General features: G+C 35.9%; 3 protein-coding genes across 3 annotated transcripts in view; 2 read left to right on the top strand and 1 right to left on the bottom strand.

Annotated features, from left to right (window-relative positions):
* LOC138305567 (uncharacterized) overlaps nucleotides 1–10,236 on the top strand; it is a 31,209-nt gene extending 20,973 nt beyond the window's left edge. The window contains exons 4-8 of the mRNA XM_069245875.1: nucleotides 5,815–5,882; nucleotides 6,251–6,364; nucleotides 9,572–9,619; nucleotides 9,795–9,808; nucleotides 9,968–10,236. Coding sequence (XP_069101976.1) covers nucleotides 5,815–5,882; nucleotides 6,251–6,364; nucleotides 9,572–9,619; nucleotides 9,795–9,808; nucleotides 9,968–10,062 — 339 coding nt within the window. The 3' untranslated portion in view covers nucleotides 10,063–10,236. The remainder of the gene's footprint in view (nucleotides 1–5,814; nucleotides 5,883–6,250; nucleotides 6,365–9,571; nucleotides 9,620–9,794; nucleotides 9,809–9,967) is intronic.
* Nucleotides 10,237–13,430: 3,194 nt separating this feature from the next.
* Nucleotides 13,431–14,867, bottom strand: LOC138306638 (uncharacterized). The gene has a single exon (XM_069247078.1). The coding sequence runs from the start codon at nucleotides 14,865–14,867 to the stop codon at nucleotides 13,431–13,433; it is 1,437 nt and encodes a 478-aa protein (XP_069103179.1).
* A 7,861-nt stretch (nucleotides 14,868–22,728) lies between these two features.
* Nucleotides 22,729–25,950, top strand: LOC138306312 (corneodesmosin-like). The gene is made up of 5 exons (XM_069246743.1): nucleotides 22,729–22,935; nucleotides 24,183–24,605; nucleotides 25,070–25,105; nucleotides 25,210–25,287; nucleotides 25,733–25,950. Exons 1-5 carry the CDS (start codon nucleotides 22,887–22,889, stop codon nucleotides 25,906–25,908), a joined length of 762 nt encoding a protein of 253 aa, XP_069102844.1. The 5' UTR covers nucleotides 22,729–22,886; the 3' UTR covers nucleotides 25,909–25,950.
* The last annotated feature ends 474 nt before the right edge of the window (nucleotides 25,951–26,424 follow it).

The following is a 26,424-nucleotide window of genomic DNA, read 5'->3' on the forward strand; positions in this document are numbered from 1 at the left end:
GTAGAAGAGGTACAATCTGCGTACTGGAATGCTGCTATGGTTAGTCTTCACACCATGGTAGTATACTATAGGCCTGATGAAGATGAAAGGGGAATGCAGAGCTACGTAGCGATTTCGGATGTCCTGTCTCACAATGACGTGTCAGTGTACGCAGTGCTGTTGAAACTTATACCACACATCCAGGGCTTGGTTCCAAATCTTTCTACAATCCACTACCTCACAGATTCCCCCACCAGCCAATATCGAAACAAAACAATCTTTCGTTTGATTTCCATGCACAAAGATGAGTTCGGCGTATCAGCACGATGGAACTACATCGAAAGCGGGCATGGGAAAGGACCATGCGATGGCTTAGGTGCGAGCGTGAAACGAGGGGCGGATGACTTTGTGAAGCACGGAAAAGCTTCAATACAAAATGCAGATGATTTCTACAAGTGGGCCGAGAAAGCCATGGAAGATGGAAGCAAAGGTAAATACTTTGTGTATGACCAGAATGATTATGACACCGCCCAGGCTGCTCTCCAATCCTTGCCATCTGTTAGAGCTGTCACTGGAACGTTCAGAATCCACTACGTTTTGTCAAGTAGGCCAATGGAAATTCACACACGCGAGACCTCATGTTACTGCCAACAGTGCATAGAGGATGTGACCAATACAACGTGTGGTGGATATGCAAAACACTCGTTGGTACCTAAGGAAAGAAAGGGTCGAACACAAGAACAGCAACTTAGAGGATGTAACACGTTCCAAACGAACGATACACATGAAGGAGCTTACGCACCTCACATAGACGACGCACACGAAAGGGCTAATGGGCTACAAATGGACGACTCACATGAACAGACTATAGGGTTACAAACGGACAACACACACGGAGGAGCTAATGCGCTGCGAATGGACAACGTACAAAAAGGGAATAACACATTACAAACGGACGACGCAGCTGACAAAAAAATGCGACAGAGAAAGAATTTTAATGTTGGGGATTGGATTGCTGGGTTATACAATCGTAAATGGTATATATGACAGATATTTGATGCCGATGATGAGGACATCCATGTAGACTTCTTGGAAAAAACCGGAAAATGTTCAAACAGCTTCAAATACCCCAACAAACCAGACCAAATTTGGATCGACCAAAGTGACATTTTGCACATTTTGACTACGCCTCCAGCGCTAGTTGGATCTCGCAGGAAAGTTTTCAAGATCAGCGAGTTTGACTACGATACTATTGAGGAAAATACGAAATGCATATCTGAACTATAGACCTATTTGACAAATGGTTTGTGTGCAGGGTTGTTGGGACCTTGCAAGTGTAATGATAAATCTGACTTCCGTAACGGAGGATACGAATGCTTTTATACTTTTTATTTTTATCAAGTGTTACCTGTAGGGTTCTTACTGATTGATAAATTGCATTTAATTTGTAATGTGTATCTCAAATAGCTTCAATGTTATAGAAAATAGTTCGCCAAATAACAAACGCTTTAAATATTTTGATTTTCTGCACATTTCTTCTAACTTCCATAACAATTACTACTGCTGGAAATACGTCAAATGGTCAAGTTATATAGGCCGGGATCTAGGGGGGGTCTACGTGCACCCCCCCCCACAACTTAACGAACCAATGTTTTTCTGAAGCCTTATGACCCACTGATAACGAAATCGAGAGGTAACATTGTATAAACTGGGATGAACTTCCGGTTATGACGTCATCAAGATGGCCGCCATCTCGAATTTCACTAAAGATTGAAAAATAGTCATAACATTGACATTTTTCAACTGAAGAAGACAAATGAGGCATCAAAATGACAATAATTGAACAACAATTACATATCAGGACCATATAATCCAATATATGTAGTTATTTCTATGCAGGAAATGAAAAATTCGGATTTTAAGCTCAAAAATGGTAATTTTTTAGCAAATTTTTCATATTTGGCTTGACGCAGCAAAAATGTTTGCCGACAGCAAACTATTATTTCTAATCAGTTATTTGACCTCTTATCAATCAGTAAAAACAATACCAACAAAAAACAATGTTAACATTGTATCAGCTCCGGTTATGACGTCATCAAGATGGCCGCCATCTCGAATTTCACTAAAGATTGAAAAATAGTCATAACATTAACATTTTTCAACCGAAGTAGACAAATGAGGTATCAAAATGATCATAATATAACACAAAATTCATATCGGAACCATATAATCCAATATATGTAGTGATTTCTACGCAGGAAATGAAAAAATATGATTTTAATCTCAAAAATGATAATTTTATAGAATTTTTTTCATATTTGGCTTTACGCAGCTATAATTGTTTCCGAACAAGAAACTATTATTCGTAATCAGTTATTTGATTTCTTATCAATTAGCAAAAACAACAACAACAAAAATGTATGGAAATGCAAAAGAGAATTATTGTTTTACCATCATTTGGTTTACAAAACATCACCGGGTGCGTATACAGGGTATATGATTGCTGTTTTTTCCAAACCGCTGACACTACAGTTTCCGGATGTCTTAGAACTTCCCAAAGATAACATTGGCAATTGACGATTCATATCTTAACACATTTGAATTTTAAGTTGGCTTAATATCTAAGTGGGACTTGATAATTTCCTAACAAAATCCATTTTCATGTTCGAAAGTTTGTAGACTAGTAGCGTCTCAAATTGAATTTTTACTGCACAACGCCAACTAATAGCGTATCAAATTAAAACTGAAGAAAGCATTTGTTTCCGTTAATACCACGACACTTTCCGAAATTTGTTTCTTTTAGAAATAGCGCATCCACTGTTAACTTTATTTTTCTGTGTATAACGTAAGGAAATGTCAGATGGTTACTGCAGTATCACATATTTCTTTCAATAGTTCTTAATAATAATTATTATCTTTGTGCGTGCTTTCTCGCCAGAGTGTCGATGAGCTGATGAGCTGATGTGATATTACATTACCGGTTTACCATCGTGGTTCTAACTTGTCAACCGTCCATGGCCAGAGGTAACATCAAGAACATCGGGTTCGCGGATGTGGGAGCTCATCCTGTTTTCAACCTAGTGATTATCACATATTGTATATGATGTTCCAGACCTCTCCGGTAGGATGGAAAAGACACCAGAGCCACATTCTGCGAAGGGTTGAGTTGCATCTCCTTAATTCGTATGAAGCACAATTCCTCATTCTTGTGAACCCTCAGTGACCATAGATGACACAGGTGAATTATTTGAGGCCATAAATGAGGTCTACAGTGAAGTTCCTCTCTTTGCCAAGTCTGGAGAGCACTGTAGAAAACTTTTTCTGGATAGTCTTCAATGGTGTATCCATGCATACACCAGATGCGACACAACCAGTACCTTCAAGGGACATGGGAAAGTCTGACCAATGAAAAACATTTAACATTTATGACCTCATTAAAGACCTCGAGGATATCACCTGTGCCATCTATGGTCGCACGAGTGTCCACAAGGTTGATGAATGGTGCTTGAATCATTCAACCATTCAAAGAATCTGGATCTGGTGTAATTTCCTGAGAAGTCTGAAACAGCATATACAATATGTTAGAATCTGAAGGAGATCCCACATCCCTGAACCTGTTGTTCCTGATATAAACTCTGGCCATGGATGGGCCATGAAAGATGTCAGGCTAGAACACCACTGGTAATGTAGTGTCACATCATCTCATCGACATCGAAGACGACGCTCTTGGATACTGATATCTCGATTACTCTGATTTGGTCTGCATGTACCAGCTACCAGGCATGCCAAGTCACGTCAGAGGATAGTGCAGTGAGGTGGGAAAGCACGCACAATGATAATGGTTATAATTGAGAACCAGCGAAAGAAATATGTGACATTGTGGTAACTATCTGACATTTTGCTAATAATATGCATAGGAAATAAACGAAACTGTGACTTGTCCTACCCGAGGCTAGATATTCTGTCAACTTTACATTCATGTTTCCTACTTATAAATCGACAATAGTCAAACTTATTTAAGGAACTTATAATACACCAGGAAACTGTAGTGTCAGCGGATTGGAGTTAGAAAAATAGCATATACCCAGTATATGCACCCAGTGATGTTTTGTAAACTAAATGATGGTATAACAATAATTCTGTTTTGTATCTCTTTATATTTTATTTTTTACTGAGTGATTAGAGGTCAAATAACTGTTTACGAATAATAGTTAAAATTTTGCTGTTGGTAAAAACATTTTTGAGCTGCGTCAAGCCAAAGATGTTACTTCGGTGAAAAAATTTGACTAATCTTTAAAATTACCATCTTTTTGAGCTTATAAAATAACATGTTTTTTTTGTTGTTTGTTTAATGATGATAAAGGTCAAATTTTTTCAGTTGCTTTCCTGCGCGTAGAAATAAACGATTTTTACAGAAATACTACATATAATGGATTATATGGTCCTGATATGTAATTGTTGTTCTATTGTGGTCATTTTGATGCCTCATTTGTCTTCTTCGGTTGAAAAATGTCAATGTTATGACTATTTTTCAATCTTTAGTGAAATTCGAGATGGCGGCCATCTTGATGACGTCATAACCGGAAGTTCATCCCAGTTTATACAATGTTACCTCTCGATTTCGTTATCAGTGGGTCATAAGGCTTCAGAAAAACATTGGTTCGTTAAGTTGTGGGGGGGGGGGTGCACGTAGACCCCCCCTAGATCCCGGCCTAATATACCGATTTATACCAATACAAATTGCTGAATATGTTTCCTTATAGTTTGCAGTAGACGGTAATGTGTCCTAGTATAAGAGTTCGTTTCATAAATGTGTTTGTTTTATTTCGATGTTCAAGAAATAAATAAATATACCGAAATTGTAAAATTGCACATTTTTGATATTTCCAATAAAAAGTGATGAGTATATATCTGGTATGAAGGTACATGTTATATGAAACTACAGTACCTGCAGAATTTGTTATTATCTGTGGAACACATATTGTGTAAAAAGTATTTTTCCTCTGGAGCTTGAAATTTATTTCTGACTTCCGTAACGAAGGATTTACCTCATATGGTTCAACGTCGTGTAGTTAGAAAACTATTTGCATTTTGTGTGTGAAACTTTGGACATTTAATAACGAGTTCCATTTCTTTAAAAAAAAAACAATAGTCATTCAAACACACTTTATTTTTCCACGTTCAAGATTGCGCACTATTTTTATTTGGGACCATTATTCTGGAATGGCTGTGAAGATTGTCATTAACTTGCATTTGACCTCCGATACTTTGAAAGTATAGTAGCCCGTTAATTTAGCAGGACACAATAAACCGATTAAAGATGTTAGTATATGTATTTGAACCCAGGAACTTTTCATGACGGTCAAGATAATTCTTTTAAACAAACTTGGTAGCCGTCCGTCCCCGAATGACAGGTCTCTTAGTCTCCCAGTCATAGAAAATAAGTCATTTAAATGTTGTAGCCTATTTGGATCTTGTGACCTTGAATGAAGAACAAAATCGGTTGTCCTTCATCTTAGCATTCTACAGGCCCAATATCAGCTCTGAGGGCATCTTAGTTATTGATAAGAAGCCATTAAAACATTTTAGCATATTTGACCATATGACCTTGAATGAAGGCCAATGTTATTCATTTGAACAAACTTGAAGCCCTTCCTCCCAGAATGATACAGGCCCAATATCAGTACCAAGGACTTTAAGGTTATAAGAAGTCATTTCAATCAAAAGTTTACGAACGATGCACGACGACGGACGAAGAGAAATGACTCGTGCATCCTATAAGTATGATTAAAGTCTAAATTAGTAACTTTGTGTTAATACCTATACTTTTCTTAGAATAAATACAGGTGCGAAAAAGATCATTACCACACGACATTGGAAAGCAAAAACAGTTGTGAAGAAAGGCAAGTATAGCAGAACAAAATTAGCATCATTGACTTAATAAAATTTTGTCCTAAAAATGACAATAAATATCATGACCAAAAAAATATGAGGCCAGAGATGTTCAATAAGCTTTGATGTCGCAAGTCTATTCTAATAATAGGCATTATTGCTTAAACCCGATTAAAAAATATAAAGCTTATTCCTGGTTCTTATTGAGTATTATCAATGCTAACTTTACCTAATAGAATACTTAGTCGTCGGGGCGGGCGGGAGGGGTGGAGTTAAATAATGTTAAAAAGTAGTTAAAGGTCTTGATATTGAATTATTCTTCGGTGCATACGATGTCAGTTTATCAATATTTTAAAAAAAATAACTCGTTTTATTTTAGTGATAGGAGGAAGCATGAGCTTGAATTAGAAAGGGTACGGAGTGCTAGGAGGTACACCTGTAATGCAGGCCATTCGCACAGCAGTTTCGAAGAGGTCCAGTCCTGTCATGATTTGTAAGTAGTATGCTGCCATACCTAAGTTATTACCCTTTATTTAAGGATTGATTGTCAATTTTGTTGCTTGCATTGACTGATGAAGAAAGTCAATCTCGTGCAAATGAAGTGAACTGCGAAGCAGTTCATGTATCATTTGCACGAGATTAACTTTCTTCATCAGTCAATGCAAGCATCAAAATTGATAATCAATCCTTATATTTACATTAACCAATTTAGAAATTCCGCTGTTAAAAAAAGTCAAATTATATGTGTTCGGTATAAGATTATTATACAATTTTGCAACATTGTACCAGTTATCGTACATGTATGTACAGCTACGGAACAGCCGCCAGTCAGTTCTTCTCGTCACCAAGGCAACACAAAATGTAGTTCCGAAAATAACTTCATTCTTTGTGCGTTGTTACGATAAAAAACGGCGATTTTGAAATATTGTTTTTATATTCAAGAATTAATGGCTTAAATTTTATCATAAAATATTATTATGTAGCTTCAAATACAAAAATTGCTGCGCAGTACTAGCAGTGCAGTCAATGTGTAATCCGGTCGCTCGATTGAGCAGGGGTCCGGTTTCGAAGAAAAAGACGATTGTGGTGAAAATGCTGAATAGTTGGTATCTAAACATAATCAAACCTTTTAAAACTCAATTATAATTGTTATGGAATTAACTGAATGTTGTATTTCCGTCTGATAATTATTTGTAGCTGACATTTAAATATGTATTAACTAAACTTGTTGTGAAATCCAACCCCTGTGTCTATAGTATGTGATGCAGTCCAATAATCATGCTTCCGGGGCTCAATAAAACGTGTTAAAATGCGGGACGTAGTCGCAGATCACTGGAAGACTTCTGTGTTATTCTTGAAATGTGATAGCTTCTCTGTCTACTGGAGTTTGGGGAATTAAAATTCGGTATAAAGTTAGTAGAGGAACATCGATTTGAAATGTTGGCGGTTTCCAACGACCCTCCAATGCCGTGGATTTTGACATAGAATCGTTTCGTTAGGCTTAATGTCACTGAAATTAGCCTGTTTGCTATTTGAGCGTATTTTCATGGAATCTATCGTTTCTAAGCTTACATGTATGACACCGTTTCACATATATTGTACACATTAAACTATTTGCGTTCGATTATGCCTACTAGGCTATGCGATGAGTGGTGAACCTCACTGCGTTCGGTCCTAACGTGACACTAACCCAAATTACACTTTTTGAGGATAACATTGTTAAAATTTTCTTACGTGTGCTTGAATTAAGATATTTCTCTAAACATTAAACAAATAAATGCTTTTAGTTTTATTTTCATGCTTTGTTTACTTGTCAGCAGTGCATATATTTATAGGCCTAAATAGAGAGCTTTGAAGCATCCCCGGTTCAGGCTATGCTCAGCATTTTTTTACCTGGGCTTGAACCTAATTCAGTGTTTCATCAAAATACGTGTAAAATATCTCTAGGCGACTATAATATTATAATACTGACAATTTCTAATATCACTTTATCAAGCATTCCTGTCTGTGTTTCTAAATGTACAACGATAGGCCGCATCGCAGAAAATTCGTTCAAAACTGAAGCGGCGTAAAACTACAATGTAGGTCAAAATGTAAACAATGTCAAAATGTATTCTCACGCCGGTCAGAGGTCAGCGCGTGACCAAGCATCTTCATTGGGAAATGAAGTGATCGGAGTTTACTAGTTTCATTGAGGTGGAGCGAAGTGAAAATGTAAATATACATGTATGTTGCTTATATTTTCTATTCATAGTGCAAATGAAGAAATTGACGCCCACGGGTCTTAACGTTCCACTGATTATTAACACAATACAACACGGTCAAAGTACCCATTGGAGAACGTGGAGCATTCAGTTAACAGTTTTATTAGCATTAAATGCCATAGAAGGTTTATGCACATTTTCAATGAGTTCAATTTGGTTGTTTTGAAGCAGAAATTGAAAATGGAAATTATTTACTTTAAATGACGGACGACGCACAACGAAAGACATAATATTAGAATAGGTCACTTGAGATTTCGTGGCAGGTGACATAGACAGTCAAACAGATTAAAAAATTACATTCTAATCGGTGACGTCAAACAAAATTATGCAGTGAACGTCACAATATATAGCCGCTTATACCATCTCTTAAACTCAATGAGATTGACAAAATGAGTCTTCCGTTGCAGTTAATACATCATTATTTTTTTTATAAATGGTATGATGTGAGATATATATTCATATCATTTTTATCTTTTATGACTTAATTTTTTTTGTTTCCATACTAAATCTGGATTTCTGATTGGCCGATTCTTTTTCATACCGCTATTAAAAAAATAATCCGAGAATGGCGCGGAAATCCGACGTTATGGTGACGTCACAATAGAAACGTTGCGTATAGACTTGGAATCATGCGTGTGAACGTATCTTATTTTATCAAGTAGTTAGGAAAATTAATTAAAAGCATTGGTGTCACTATTATTCAATATCATCGGATTATGACATACATTTTGTTTGCAAACTTTTGTGAGAATCAGCAACACGGATTCACACAGTTTGCAAATAAATTTCTTTCATACCCCGATGAAATTACAAAAAATAGTGACATCAATGCTTACGTGAAACACAATCTAATTAAGCTACCGATATTTTTTCTCTTTAGATAACATAGTAGTCACGTTTTGCTGACCTTTCTTTTCTGATTGTCCAACCAGCTTTTCTGATTCCATTTTCTTGAAGGTCGAAGTAGTTGTCAGAGCTTGCAAAAATCATGGTCATATATGTTGGTCATTACACACATGTATGCGTCAGTCTGTGTGTCCAATATTACGAAGAGAAACAGTTAGAATAAGCCACAGTTTTCCAAACCACACACACAATTACACAATACAACACACTACATACAAGGGAAACCATCCCCTAATAACCGTAGTTGTATGCAACAACTTCAAACATTATCAATAATCATACAAACTTATCGGATGTAACATTTAGAAAGTCATATACTATATCACAGAGCTATCAGCCCTTGTGTGTAGGTATGAATTGTGACGTTATGTATTTGCGAGAGTAACGTCATACATTTAAGAGAAAACGACGTGAAATTCGCTCACAAAATAATGACGTCACAATATATACACTATATATCTTTAAGAAAGGTAACTCTGTAATATGCAAATATGGAATGTTTAAACTAATTTACTTATTTCGTTTTACAGCAAACTGAAAAAGACGTACTTAAATGTGTTGAAGAAAAGATGCGAGATGTATGTATATTCGTCTTTTGATATAACGTATCGATCACGTTCTTTTCTTTTGCAATAAAACTATTTTCATTTGTCTTACTGATGGTATTTCGTGCGCTTGATTATTATGAAAAATAACTATTAAACTATAATGAATAACATCAAAAACCTTAATATTCTTTCTTTTTTATTGCAGTGGTAACCCCGGTGGTAAGCCTTCTTTTTATCTTAATGATAAATGCAAAAAAGAATCGTAATACGTTAATCATGTTTGAACTTTAGGCGGCTGGTTGCTTTACGTAATCCTCCATATTATCTGGCTACAAATACGATCCTTCGCGTTCAAAATCTACATGTATTTTATTATAGGCATGGCGGATATGGGGTTTCCTGGAAAGTGTATGGCACTGGACTACAAACCTTCTGTTATCGTGGAACACGACTCGGACTCGGATTCGGATTAAACATTCCTTACTTTCTTTTTAATGTTGATTAAATACCCTTTCCAAAGTTACTATTTTTATGAATTTCAAAATAAAACGATTCACTTAAAGAAAGGTTTTATTATAATTAATATATCATACAAATATAAATTCGATTACATTCGATGAAAATGCAAAGGACATTGCTCTGGGAAATTCAAAAAAATAAAAATTCAAATGCAAGAATGTTTGAATAACACGTTTGGTAGCTTAACAAGATGGTTCATATTGGAATCCGAAAATGTAAGGTACCACTTGCCCAGTTACTTGTAATTTACAGAATTAATCTTTCAAAAAATCGGAATCAGCATCCAGTTCAATGTTACCATTACCCTGTAACGAAGTTAGGGGAGGCAGTGTAACAATCAATGAATCAAGTTCATTCTCAGTAAATGGTTTATTAACCAACTTAATCTCTAGACAATTACAGCATGGTGGCGTCCATCAGGTAGGTCTGACCATGTGCTTTGGTGGTGCCTAATTAACGAAGCATATGGCTGTTAGATAGTTCCGGAACGGACCAAATATCCGGAATTCATAATAAATGTTATATCATTACATCCCTTCACCAAGATGTTTGGATCGCCGAAATTACAGCTACATACTGGACACTGTATGAACTAATAAACTATCAATGTTAACCAGTCTTTGTTATATGTGTCAATACACAGATAATAGATATCTCTATGAACTTTACTTATAGTTCGCGTTTCAACTGAGCACATTAACCTTAAACTCCACAACGTATGAAAATAATTCATAAACTATGTAATTAACACTGTTCAATTAGTCTTTTGGGCTTCACGATAGTTCTTCCCGATCTGGTATGGTCTGGTTGTAGAACTGGTGTTGTTGCCCGATTCCCGTCATCGTCATCAGCATCAGCGAAATCAGAAACTCGTGTCTGATCCGGCTTATCCACACTGACTGGTTCCGGTATGCGACTCATTACATCCTCATGATTTGGAATCAACTTAAGATGTTTACGATTTCTGCGTATCACATATGATCTTGGGCCGACTTCACAAACAACTGAAGCGCGATCTGACCAGGACTGCGCACTTGGCTCTCGGACTCTCACCTGGTCCCCGGTGCAAGCTTATCTTGTAACTTGACATGGTTACGTTTGTCATAATAATACTTCTGACGCTCTTTCTGACTTTCCCGCCATTTTTTAACTTCTATAGCCTTTCTGTCCTTGTTTCTGACCTTTGACGATTCTGGTAGATTTGATTTGAGTTGTCTACCCATAAGTAACTCTGCAGGAGAGTGTCCATTTTCTAGCGGCGTAGTTCTATACACTAATAATGCCAAATGAATATCTTGTTGGCTCTCTCGACATTTTTTCATCATATTCTTCACTGTTTGGACAGTTTTTTTCGGCGAGTCCGTTTGACTGCGCATATCTAGGACTGCTGGTGACATGTTTAATGTCCCAATCTCTTACAAAGTCTTTAAATTCTCTACAACTGTAACAAGGACAATTGTCACTGGTGAGTACCTGTGGTATTCCATGGCGCGAAAATATGCTTTTCAGAGCATTGATGACAAATGTCGCTGTCTGGTTTGGAAGTAATAAAACTTCTGGGAAATTAGAGTAGCTGTCACAAGTGACAATATAATCTTTCCCATCTAATGAGAACAAATCTGTTGAGACATGCTCCCATGCTGTGTTTGGTGCTGGTGTAGGGTTCAGAGGTTCGGCTTGTTGTCTCATAGCATATTTCTGACATACGTCACAACTATCAACCATGTTGTTGATTTCATCGTTCATGTTTGGCCAAAATAGTACTTCACGAGCACGTTTCTTACATTTCTCTCTACCAAGGTGTCCGTGGTGAATTTTCACTAGCATCTCTTTCCGTAGTTTTAGCGGAATGATCAGACGTGTACCTTTAAACAGGAGTCCGTTGATAACAGTAAGTTCATCACGGAAGTTCCAATATGGAATCATATCAGCTGTACAATCACGTCTTTCCTCTGGCCAGCCTTCAATAATGACTCTTGCTAGTCTGTTCAGTGTTCCATCTTGTTGTGTGGCTGCACGTATCTCATCCAGTTTTGTTTCAGTCACTGGTAACGACTCGTATACACAGTTTACATACATTTCAACATCTTCATTCAGAGCTTGTGTTGATTTATCACAACATTCCTTCACTGCTGCTCTTGAGAGTGTGTCAGCTGTGTACATGTATTTACCTGGCGTATGGAACAGTCGAAAATCATATTTCTGTAGTCTCAATCTCATACGCTGTATTCTTGGTGGACACTCATTAAACGACTTTGAAAATATCGCAACCAATGGTTTGTGATCTGTCTCGGCTTCAAATGTAGTACCGTAAATGTACTGGTGAAAGCGCTCACATGCGAATGTTAATGCTAGGGCCTCGCGTTCTATTGGTGCGTATCGACTTTCACACTCAGTAACGGACCTCGATGCGTAAGCGACAGGTAGCCATTCATTTTCATGTCTTTGAAGTAGAACTGCCCCCAGTCCAGTCTGACTCGCATCTGCGGACACTCGGATTTCTTTGGTAGGATCATAGAATTTGAGCACAGGCTCATGGGAAACTAGAGTTTTTAGCTCTTCAAAGGCTCTCTGCTGAGGTTGATCCCATATCCATTCATTGTCGTTGACTAGTAACTTTCTGAGAGGCTCTGCTCTACTGGAGAGTTCAGGTACAAATCTGGCTAAGTAGTTAACCATTCCAAGAAATCTCTGTAGTGATTTTTTGTCTTCTGGTCTCTCCATCTCGACAATAGCTGAAACCTTTTTGCTGTCAGGTTTGATTCCTTCTGAGGTTATTGTGTCACCTAAGAATGTCAGTTCTTGTACTCCAATCACACTCTTGTCACTGTTGAGTTTGAGATTTGATTACCTCGCAATGTCGAGCACCTGTTTAACACGCGCATCATGTTCCTGGATTGAAGATCCACATATTATGATATCATCCATAGATGTATCTACCCCTGACAGGTTTTCAAACAGCGTGTGAATTATTCGGTGATACATTTCTGGGGCACACGAAATCCCAAACGGTAGTCTCTTAAAGCGGTATCTTCCGAACGGTGATATAAATGTGCACAAATCAGCGCTATCTTCATCCAGCTGAATTTGCCAGAATCCACTCGACGCGTCTAACTTTGAGAAGTATTTTGCTCCTGCAAATCTCGACATGATTTCCTCTCGAGTTGGAAGTTATAATGTTCTCTTCTGATGTACTGGTTCAAATTTCTAGGGTCAAGACAAAGGCGGAGATTTCCATTAGGTTTTGGTACGATTACCAAAGGGCTTACCCATTCTGTAGGTTTTTCAACTTTCTCTATAACCTTCATATCAATCATCATGTCTAATTCCTTCTTGACTTATCATGCTGAGCAAATGGAATCTTTCTACATGCTTCAACAGTTGGTTCAGCATTTGGTACAGTTTTAATTGAAACTTTCCCTGGTAGACATCCTAATCCATGAAATACGTCTTTGTAGTCAATTTCAATATTTTCCTTGTTGAGCTGTTCTGGTTTCACTTCAGGTTGGTCTACTTTCACTTTCGTTTTCTGAGAACTGTCATAGTTCTTGGAATTCTGCCTTTCAACAGCAAGCACTAAGTAAACTAGTCCTAACGCCTCACTACTCTTTCTTCCAATGATTGGTTTTACGTTGCCTGGACATATGATAAATAACACTGTGTGTTTCTTGTTCTTGTGTTTTACTTCGCACAGACATTGTCCTATAGCTTCTATGGGGCCTGCATTGTATGCTGTTAGTTTCACTTTCGTTTTGTGTATCCGAGGTTTATTTCTCATCTTGTCAAACTCGTTCTTCGGAATGATGTTTACGTCTGATCCTGTATCTATCTTAAGCGGTATCAGGTTTCCTTGGATTTCTAGTGGAGCTATCCATGTGTTCCCTTCATTACATTCCACAGAGTCTATGAATAATTCATGTTCAATATGTTCTATAGCATTCACTTGTTGTGTAGGTTTGTCTGTAAATTTCTGTTTTGATTTGCATGCTTTAGCAAAATGGTTTCTTTTCCCACACTTTCTGCATGTCTGCCCTCTCGCTGGACACAGGTTTCCTCGATGTACCATAGCGCAGTACGAACACGTGTTTGATGTTTGTCTAGAATGGCTGTCACCTGGAGTTGCCTTTCGAGACGGTCCCCCTCGGCCAGAATTTCTAATGTTCCCTCTCGCTTTACCTCGCGATCTGATGTAATCAACATCTTGCTCCTTGCTTTCAGCTAAGGCTAATGTTTTCATGTGTTTTTCGGTCATGGACGCGGCTTTACATAAGTCAATGCATTTTTGTAAACTCAGGTCACTCTCGCGTAATAACCTTGCTCGTAGCGCATCACTTCTAATTCCTTCAACAATTTTGTCTCGGAGTATACCATCTTTCAAGTCACCAAATTCACAGTTCTTTATCAATATTCTCATTTCAGTAAGAAATTCATCAAATGTTTCATCAGTTTTTTGACTTCTACTGTTGAACACGTGGCGTTCATAAGTAACATTTTTCTTTGGCGAATAAAAGGTTGTAAATTTCTCAATCAAACTTGCAATTTTATCTTGTTCATCTGCTGTAAATGTCATAGTGTTGAATATTTCAACTGCTGTCTCACCTGCTAACGTGAGGAACGTAGCACATTGTTTTTTCTCCTCCAGCTCATCTCCGGCGGTAGCGGTCATGTACAGTCGGAACTGTTGCAACCATCTCCTCCAATTCTCGGAAACATTTCCTTCAAATGACAAGGTCTTCGGTGTAGGTAGCTTGTGCTCCATCTTCTGACACCATGTAACAATCAATGAATCAAGTTCATTCTCAGTAAATGGTTTATTAACCAACTTAATCTCTAGACAATTACAGCATGGTGGCGTCCATCAGGTAGGTCTGACCATGTGCTTTGGCGGTGCCTAATTAACGAAGCATATGGCTGTTAGATAGTTCCGGAACGGACCAAATATCCGGAATTCATAATAAATGTTATATCATTACAGGCAGTATTTATAGTTATGCCCATTTGTTACACAACGATCGACCGAATACTTCTCCTAAACTTACTGCGATTTGTTGATAATCCTTATACAGTTGAGATGTGCTTCATCTATTATATATTTCCAAGTTTAGTGCGTGCGTGTCCGCACTATTATCTTCGTTATCGGCGTTTACTTCCGCCTAGCGCAAATTGCAATTGTGTACACGATACTGGAAATCACTTCCTTATTCTGCAAAATTACAATCAATTTGACTTTTGATAAACAAATAATAACATAAATTCAACGATATCCTGTAACTATAAATTGGGAACTGTTGGTAAACACACACATTTGGTGTAAACTCCAACGCTCCTTGAAGAATCTTAATATTTGTTCCAGGGAGAAAATATATCTTGTTTTCCCGGCTTTATTTACGCATGTTCAGGAAAAGTAAGATTTTATGTAGTAAGGAGTTCGCATGCACCCAATGTCTAACCGACATTTCTAGTTTTAGACTTATGTCCCTTTGTTTCAATATATTAGACCGGCATGTTTTGTGTTTTGGATCAAACACTGAAATACTATCTGTGGCGATCGGGTTTTAGGCGGAGGTTTAATTTGACCTCCTGGACGGGAATTGACACTTTAAAGTATCTATGATAAAGCCATATTCATTGTCAAATGACAGAATTAATATGTTTGTCAGGTGAATATTAGTATTTTTGAATGAATGTGTAAAAAACATTTAATCGCTATAACCTTAGTATATAATTTACCTGCATCGTGATTTGAGCTTAAATTTACATTGTCAGAGCTATGAAGAGTTTGTAAGACGACATGTCGTATCTGATAGCAATAATACTTAGGAAAAAACATTATAATATATGCACGAAGTGACAAAGACCTATACTTAACTGATTAACCATCACAGTATACTACAAGTTTTACAGGGCTATTGAGATAACAAAAGACAGATGATATCACAGAATGTGTATTTACGATATCACAGAATTTCACGATATGACAGAATGTGTTTTACCGCAAAAAATAATTTAAATCCCGACACTTAACAATATCCACCTCGAACGTTGGGGATTATTTAACGCCGTATGGTAGTTGATATGACCATTAAATGACGCTAAAAGAGCAACAGGTACATTGTATTTGTAAACAGGTGTACGGTGTCTGTACAGCGACCCATCACTTGGCATTACATGTAATTGTGTTTAGTTTGACCGTGATCATGTTTCGCTTAAGGGATATATTTTAGCATACTGCATACATGTACTTTCATAGGGTGAAGGTGCCGTACCCGATCTGTCGTATAAGCTACTACTATCCCGGTCGTGTATTGTAATTTTATGTCTAGTTTGACTAGGCCTCCATACAAAACAGCCACCATACAAACTGGTAAAAGTGCTTACCCTATGGCCACAGCATTATAATGCATTATTGGTTGAAAACACCATTGACAGACTTTATATAGTGTACAATCTAGGCTTCAAATAACGACAAAATCGGTAAATGCACATTATCCTTAGGCATGGTCCGTATTTGTTATTTAGATTATGTTCCAATAATTAAATGTCAGGTAATGTAATCATTTAGATCTCTTTTTTCACTTTAATGATTTCGTATTTTTTTTTAAAAATTTAGTTTTTGCTATTTTGTGTTTGCAATACATCTGTACATTAACTGCCTCTAATAAGGCTTTCGCAGATATCAAATTCAACCCTGACAATATGGCTTAATGTGAAGTATGTAGTCCTTAAGGCCTATATATATATATCTGTAAATACGAAAAACAGAAATAACCTCCTTATTTTAACTCTAGAAATTTAAAACTTATAATGAGAAAGAACGATTATTTTATTGGTTTGTTAAACAACATTTTCGGAAGCTCTTGTGCAAGTAGTATTTTGTTTTAATTTACCCTGGCTTAATTATGGATTTCCGCTTTCATTTGTTTGATTGGTTTGATTAGTTTAATGTCCTATTAACAGCCAGGGTCATTTAAGGACGTGCCAGGTTTGTTGGTGGAGGAAAGCCGGAGTACCCGGAGAAAAACCACCGACCAGCGGCCAGTGCCTGGCAACTGCCCCACATGGGATTCGAACTCGCGACCCAGAGGTGGAGGGCATGTGGTAATATGTCGGTACATCTGAACCACTGGGCCACCGCGGCCCCACATTTGTAAATTATTATTCTCCGCAATCATATATCATTTATTGTAGCATTTGTTGTTATTACCAAATTTATAAAGTAACTTTAAAGTACTAATGTTTATGAATTATGAGTTTGAATTAAATTTTCGAAAAGAGATACATTCAGAAAACACAAAACACCAGGACGATAATGCTCCTCTGTGGCTATATTTTGTTTATAAAGAATCCCAACTAAGATAACCTTAGTGGCATGCTAACGCAAAATAACTGAAGATCTATTTCCGATTTTTCGAAACAAAATAATAATGACTGAATTCAAAAATTCAGTTTTTCTCCTGATATAATTTATACGAACAACTCAATTTTGACTTAAGTTTGTTTCAATAAATAGGAAAAAAGGTAATATATTCTTATTTCAAGAAAACTATGACATTTTAATGTTATTTTGGTAATGATTTCGAAGCGAACTACAACCCATCTCACTACTATCTCACTACTATCATCTTCAAGTAGTCTAAGGAAGATCCTCACCTGCTGTGTGTGACACTTGACCTTTATCTGGGATAGTGTATCAATAAGTACCTGGAACTCATCACCAGGTAAAGTATGTGTGCTCCTACACCTGTTGTTTGGAAGTTTAGATCGTAATGTTGACAACATGGACTGTCTATCGGACGAGAGAAGGACAAAAGTGGATTGAGGTATTATACCATAAAATGGACATCTATTACTTCATCTTCAATATGCTTATCTGTATTGCATATTGTCCAGGTATGTAATGCATATTTTCTAAGAAATAACACGTTTACTTCCATTCTTTTCTGTTACGAATTCATCTATTTTATATGTTATTAATGCTACCTATTTACTGCATCAATTCATTGGATGTTTTTATCACATTTTCTATTAAAGGCATTTAATCTGATTCTAGCTGAGATGAATAACAAAAAAACATGTACATTGTATATGCATTTAATTGAAATAACACACATCATTTGCCAAATAAAATCAAAAGTAATGCTTAAAAACTTTATAAGAAAATCTTTGTTTTATTTCTTACTTTAGGTTTAACACAAGGTGGACCAATGTCACAGAATGGGAATTTATTCAAAGGCTTGATTGGTAATACAGGTAACAACGGACAAGGCATATCTCCGTACAATGCTCAGGGAGGTTTAGCGGCGATGACCGGATATGGAGGAAATTGTCCCCCTTTACAAGGGATGTCTATTAGTAAAACACAGTCGAGTTCTATAGGATACGGAATGAACCCTGTTCGGAATCCGATCAATCCAGTTCAACCATTCATGGGTAATTATCGTACACGTGTTTTACATGTATAGTCGGTTATTAACTTGGGTCAAAACATTTCGGGGTTTTATGTAAAAACGAGTAAATGACATTTTAGAGGTTTGAAATATATGCTATCTGGCAATTACGTAATGTATTGGTCATTCATTACTAAACATTTTATGCGGATCCAATTCTAGCGATGTGAAAAGCATACGTCTTCGTCGTCGTAATGAGCTTAGATGATGATACTGTTCTTTTTATTAACGACAGGAATGAATTCCGGGTGCAGATGTACTTTGACCGTAAACATGGAAGGCTGTTTCATCTGTCCTTGTGGAAATACTGGTAATGTCTTTTTTTGATAATTCAGTTTAGATTTCAAAGAAAGTCTAGCGATCTGTTATTTGTGATTGATGTCATTTTAATATATAAATGTGCTTTAGAGACATACGGCATTTTGAATCTTGTATATTTACTATAGCGTAAGCCGCTTTCTTCTCTTACTTACATGGGAATATGTTACTCGCTAAAATAAAGTTATTTACAGTTGTTAATGCTGTGAATCTACAAAAAAACCTGAAAATATGGCTACAGTATTGCACATGTTAAATAATCTGCTTAACATCTTTCCCAGTGATACCGTTTCCGACCACAGGTGTCGGAACGTTGATGACCCCTGTACCGGAAGTAATCGACAACACAAGTCTTCATCCAAAATCAACGAGGCCGTCAAGGATCGCGATAACAATGGATGCTAAGTTTTCTAGTGTATCGACTACAGTCTCTGGCAAGGACAGCAGACCAACACAATCAAACGTGGATTCGAATTACGAAAATAAAGCTAGTTCTGGACAAATCACTGCACAGATTAGTACGAAACAACCGTCCTTACTCAATGGAAATAGTGATATCCCGAACCAAAACTTAAGCTCTGATGAAAATACGCCTAAAAATGAATTAACAAACCAACCCTTAAATCAAAACATTTCAACGTTGAGTGATAATGAGAGCGACTTCACTAGTGAAAGGAGTTTCCCTTTGGCTGTTTCTCTAGGATGTTTATTTTTCCTGACATGCGCAGTGTGTTGTGTATTGGGATACCACTTGTTGATGACGAAAAAACAAATTAAACATCAAGGAAACGAGTTGTACTTTGTTGAAAAATCATTTAGACAATCTATTTCATCGGATGACGATAGCATGAAAAGTGCCGATGAAATAATATATTCTCTAATTGGCAGACGTAACCCACCAAATCTACCGTCGAGGTCGCCCCCTTTGACACCGACAGCGCCATCTGATTCTCCTTCCGGTCATACCCACTTTATGTTCCCACCGGAAGAAGTTATACACGACTATTTGGAACTGATATAAATATCTTTGAGTATAATCCATGTGGAAGAGAAGACATTGTTTAGTTAATTGACGATTACAATACAATTGAGGTTTTATAACAATTATTAAAAAAATATTTGTAATCAGGAATTAAAACGAATCAGCGAAAAATGGATTTCATTCTTTCTTGATTGTAAAAGCATGCACTCCTTAAAGCATTGCTATTTTCCTCAAACCAATGCTGTATATTAAACGGCTTTTAAGTTATAGGGTGAAAAATATTTGGTACTGTAAATTAACTTTCTTTCGCGGCTACTTAATTTTGCTATTTCAGTTACAAAATGAATTCGCGTACATAGACATTCGCGGGTTTTAAAATTAAATGGGGATTCCTGTCAATATACATGAAGTAAATATAAAGTCGCGGAGATAAACTGATGTGGATCGCGAAAATAAATCGTACGCGAAAGAAAGTTGATTTACAATGCAATCTATATTTTGTATACATGTATTTAACATGGATTCCATAAAATAGACCACAGTGACCTTAATTTTATGGAGACACTGGCCTACATAGGTAAATGTAAGACATAATTATGACAATTTGGAAAGCAATATTCTGAGTGGGAATAATGCACATTTGGTAATCAAGTAAAATTCTAAATAATAGGATGTTTTGTCTTTCCTCGTTGATAACATGATCAAAATAAGATGTCACCAATACCAAACATTAATGAATATTACGTTTACAATAAACATTTCACATTGATGCTGTAGGGCATGGTCCACTTTCACCATTCTTCATGTTATACATGTTTACTATGATGCCTCTACTGTGATATATATTAAATAATGTATAATAACTTGAATATAAAACAGTTTAGTTTTACGGAAACTTTGCCCAGTTTCACAAATATTTCTAGCTCCCAAACTTAAGTTTTTTCCTTAATATCTGTAATGCTTTTCAATAGTGATAAGTTCTAATCGAGTCCTTAAAGTTTAGAAATATTCGTGAAACTGGGCCCAGGGAATAATAGACGCTATTCATAAGCGTTCGAGCTCATTTTTTTTTATATTAGCAGGTCTATCTATGTGGTATGGTATAAAAGTTTATACAAAAAACTAGCGCAAATGATAGTGACCATTGCCAAGCATTGCCTCAAAGCAGAATAACAAATAAAAAAGAACAATATTTTAAAACTCAAACTGAACTCAATAAAGGATAAAAATATGATGACAAAATTAGATGCTTGGAACTCATTTTGAAGTTACTTTTTATTTTTTCTTATATAGGTCTAGAAAAATAAAAAGAAGAAAAAAAACCCACTCATCAAAGACCCTATACATACATATATTTACATTCTGTTTAATTACTATATGACTCAACCAACTGACGAAAGCAAACATTTGCTTATGAAAACACTATGAATACACTATGAATGCAACGATTCTCATGCATCGATCAGCTGATTTCAAACATTACGCCAGTTTCATACCAATAAAAATAGTCCTCCACAATATTTTAATTTATAATCTTTAATATGTTGTTTCTTGATGTAGAATCAACTAAGGTTTACTGTAATAAGTCAACCAAATCTTATTTCAACTATATTTCTTGTTTATCGTTTGTCATTTGCTAAAATTGGTCGACCGGAAGATGAAAGCTTGAAAACGCGTGGTTGTGGAACGACGTTGTCATCCAGCTGTTCCATTTATCTCGTTTCTCGTTGTATTTGCATGTCATAATATTAAATATAATATAATAACCTTTTAATAATGTTTATTTCCACAATAATAATTTTAATGTAAATATATGTGTTCAATTAATTTAATCCCTTTGTATCATATATTATATAACATACCGACTGTTTATCGTTCCAGGACGATAACTTCACTTAAATGCCTTACCCGATGTTTACAGAGTACTAGGCAATAACACACCGATGATGTGACGTAAGTTCCGCTAATAACCTAAATACATAACTGAAACCAACACACTGGTCTTATCTTCTATATAGTGACCATGGCACTGTCATGTTTATTGATCTTGTGTTGTGATGAAATTTATGTTCCACATCTGATTTCCTTGGAAATGACTTCACTAAGCACTACTACATGTTAAATCTTTTTGATCTTTGCGAAAGCATTTGTTATTAATAAACCGACATATTTCAGTGGGAATTTTACCGGAATGGAATTCTAAGCATGCCATAAAACACGAAATAAATATCGTAAGTGTTAAAGTTGTTTTCTTAATACGAGAAGTTGGTTATCATTAACAGACAATTCGTTATTTGCTATACACTATACATGGAGTCAAAGTTCTTATAAAATCGGATTAATTCAACACTATGAAAACATTATTGTATTAATGTATCAATCACGAAATAGTTTTCTTCTTATGAAAACAATACCTCTTGTATCATTTAAGCGTCCAAAACCGTTTCAACAGATAATGCTTAGCTTTCCGTATGAAATATTAATATGCTACACAATCTAAACTTGTTACTTATTTGTGCGATCCAATCTGTTGAAGCGTGATAGAAATGCAGAAAAAATCAAAGACTGTTATATTTATTGGCATTCAGAAAGAATATTAATGCAAAATTGCTTTCAAAATAAAAAAATGTCATTTTAAAAATAGAAATACGTATGAAGGATAAAGACAATAACCATGCCCAATATTTCTACTATTGATTAAAAACACATTATCAAAATCAACAAAAATAACATATACCTTTGGGGTCTACAAACTAAAACGTCAAACTTCCCATAACGCTGAAAGATTATTCCAACGTAATATGATAAAATAGTGGAGGTCGCCCTGTGGTCATCCTGTGGTCATCCTGTGGTCAGCAAGTGTCCACCTGTCGGGTTAGCCTTCCTATCTATGATGAGGACACACCTGTACATGTGTTGTTGTCTGGGCGATACTAATATGATTGTACCACTTCAAGTGTTTCCACACTGTCTCACTGGAATTATATATTGATTCGTATTATTTCCATCGGGAAAATTTGGAAATTTACGTATGGATTTTGTGTTTTGTTTGATGTTCCTGGTCGTGCCTATCTGCAAAGGTAAACATTATTCTATAAAATGTTAGCAATAAAAAGTAATATATATCATCGCAATCAGACAATAGTAGAACATATAATGTTTAATTTAACTGATATGCTTCTAAACATAATCGTATGTATCGGATAATCTTCATTAGATAAGTATAAAATGTTCCTTTTATGTCAGAAAGGATTAAAGAAATGAGAAAAATCCATTACGTGACTTCGACTTACCAGGCGAGGCAACTCGAGCGAACTAACCACAAATGTTTCACAGATTTATCTCTCTTGAAGCGAAGACCTTTTACCATTTCATCATTTTTCTGGTTTGAGGTAGTCCTCTCACAAATATTTGTTTCCTATCTAAGAATTAATCTGTTTTATATGGTAGCCTTTTTAACATGTGCAATGTCCTGTCTTTAATCGATATAAATACATCTAATTCAGACCGTTTTAGTCGAGGATTTATATAACGTAAATATTTTAAATGTTATACAGATATAACACAAATGAATAAAAGCGGTTTATAATAGGAGTATACCAATTTTTTGGTCATATTTCCATTGCATAAAAGGGTGAATCCTTATAATTCAGTTCATTGCAGTAAAACTCCAATTTCACTGAGATAATCTTTTCTTTAAGATATCGCTACTTCATTGTATTAACAAATTAGACTCTTCAGTATGAGATGAAATCGTGCAAGTCAATAAAAATACATGTTAGTAGATTGCATTATTGTGAATAGTAATGAAAGGAAAGTTCTCGTTCCTACAGATCATCTGTCGACTCCTCTTAGGAGTATTGCGTAAATGTGTTGTCTGGCCATACCAGCGCTTTTGTATATATATGTAGCACTTCATTGTGCTGTATATAGTTAAATGTTTGTCTACTTTGTCCCGCATTACTGTTCGTATCCTATTATGTAATCGTGTCCGTTTTTCATGTCTTGATAAAGGGGCAGATCGCCTCGAAAATTTGATAATTTGGTTTTGTCAACACGGTTGGAACTACTTCCTTGTCTCACATGTAGCACTTCAAATATAAAAGTCATAAAACGTTTACAATGAAAAAGCACTTATCGGATTTTGTATTTTTTTTTTGTAAATGAAAACAGCAGCTTTATGAATTGCGTCATGGCATTATTTATGTTAGAGGTAATATCACGACAATGCTTGTTTTAGTGTGGCTATTTTAGATGTAAAAAAGATTTTAGAAAGTAAAATAACTATGTGTACAAGCACAATGCGATGCTTTTTTTTCTATTTCAGCTGGTGTCGTAACACGGAGCCAGTGCAGCGCCCTGCCTTACAACTGTCCGCAATGGTGTATGAGTACCAGCAACGGATGTACAGTGTGTGATTGTTCTAAATATAGCTCTATAGGCATGGTCAGCGGAATGTCCGGACTAGGAGCGGTTAGTGGGACATCAGGGCTGTCCATGATAAACCCAGCAAGCATGATCGGATTCGGTTCCGGGAATTCTCAACCGTCTCCAGTTTTAGGGAATTTTAATTCGAATCTTCCCGGTGGCTTTAATTCGGCCAGTTCGGGGATGTCGAACCCTTTTCTGACTGGAATTGCGGGGTCAGATCCCAGTAATCCGAACAGTTTCGGTAATCCTGCAAACTTAGGAATGGCTGCTGGAGCAGGAGTCCCGTCTAATCCAGGGGGCAGCGGTGCTGTCGGGGGAGGTAATTAATAACTGTGGATAATTGATTTATAAAGTCATGTTTATCATGAAAAAAACCCTGTATTAATTAATTTGTAAATAAGGGAAATTGATTTATTACCATGACTTAGTATACATGTATACACAATATATTTATTGAAAAACTATCCTTTTATCGGTTTATTGAAATCGGGTACATCATCGACTATGATGCAATTGGACAGCTTTCTATTTATTGCATAATAAATATTATTTCCTATCGAATCTTTAGTTCTAGCATTTTTAAAGATACAATTCCGGCCCTAGTTGACCTAAACTGTTGATAGACTGTAAAACTCAAACAAAAAATTCTTTGTTCGGATCTTAGTCGATATTGGAAAATTAACCGTTATAATTACTACTTTGTCCAATGAATATTTACTTAGTTTGAGTAATTTCGGGTTTATATTCAAGGAAATCATATCGAATTATTACTTCTGTTTTAAGGTAAGCTACAACAGACGGGACAGAGCGGATCTCAAGGTAAAAGTTATTACATGCTCTGATTTTAGCTTGGAATCGCCTGCGTTATAGATTTGTAAACATCATCAACAGACTTGATAGAATATTTATACTTATTTTTCCAGGACCAATTGCACAGTCCGGATCCGGAACAGGAAGTGTCCAACAGATGACAACAAAACAGATACAATCCACAAAACATTGTAAGAAAATGATACGTACCAGATAATCACTCCATATCCATTGATTTTGGTGTGGTTAATAATCATGTATGACGTCCTTATAAAGTTTTATGGATTGTAACTTTCAAAATCACGAATCCAGAAGAGCTTCTGATAAAGAACAAACAGGTCAAATAATTGATCAATGACATTTATGGTCATATTTAAGTTCAGTGACGATATTTTAGATATGATAAACATTAATGAAAAACAAAACTATTAATTTGAAATAATTTGATAAATTTTCATCAAATGTAAAAAAAAAAAAAAAAAATAACAACAAAATAAAATAATAACAAATAAATTGATCACAAACTTTCCATAAAATCCTTGAGTTCACAGCGTTAAGCGCTACAAATGATATATCTGCACTTTTTTATATATATATATTCCAATCAATCACCAAGACAACATACGTTTGTTACAGCTGCGATCCAAACAACGATGTCAACCAAATCAACGAAACCACCGCCAACAGTATCCACGTCACCACCACAGACAACAAAATCCGGTCCATGCGCACCGTTACGATGTACACCTCCATGTGACCAAGGCGTGGTTATTGCCCCTGATGGATGTCCAATGTGTCTGTGTCAACCATAACGAATGTATTCATGCTGCTATGAATAAACCCATAGAAACAAACGTGACTTTTTATATAAGTAAAATATACAAAAAAAAAATATATACAAACCTATATTTTGAAGTAATTTTTTATTCAAAAATCTGGATGTTGCCTTCTAGTAAGTGTTTTAGTAACAACACCATTAAAGCGGCTTAATATGCCGTTGTAACGACTTATTATCTCGTAATAACGACTTTGTATGTCCGTTATAACGACAGACCATAGTCGTTATTACGATATACTTAGTCGATATTATGATATACTAAGTCGATATAACGAAATATTTTCTGTTTCATCATTCATTATGGTAGTGATACACATTAACATAAATATTTTTTTTATAATTTTCTTTTTATTCATGATTTTCATTCAGTACAATTAAATATACAAATACACTCAATATACTCTCAAACACATACATACTTACTTAAAAAACATACACTCATATATTTAACACATGTATAAACATTCACATACATACAAATACGAAGCTT

Source organism: Argopecten irradians, chromosome 13, assembly GCF_041381155.1.
Source record: "Argopecten irradians isolate NY chromosome 13, Ai_NY, whole genome shotgun sequence".
Classification (NCBI taxonomy): Eukaryota; Metazoa; Mollusca; class Bivalvia; order Pectinida; family Pectinidae; genus Argopecten; species Argopecten irradians.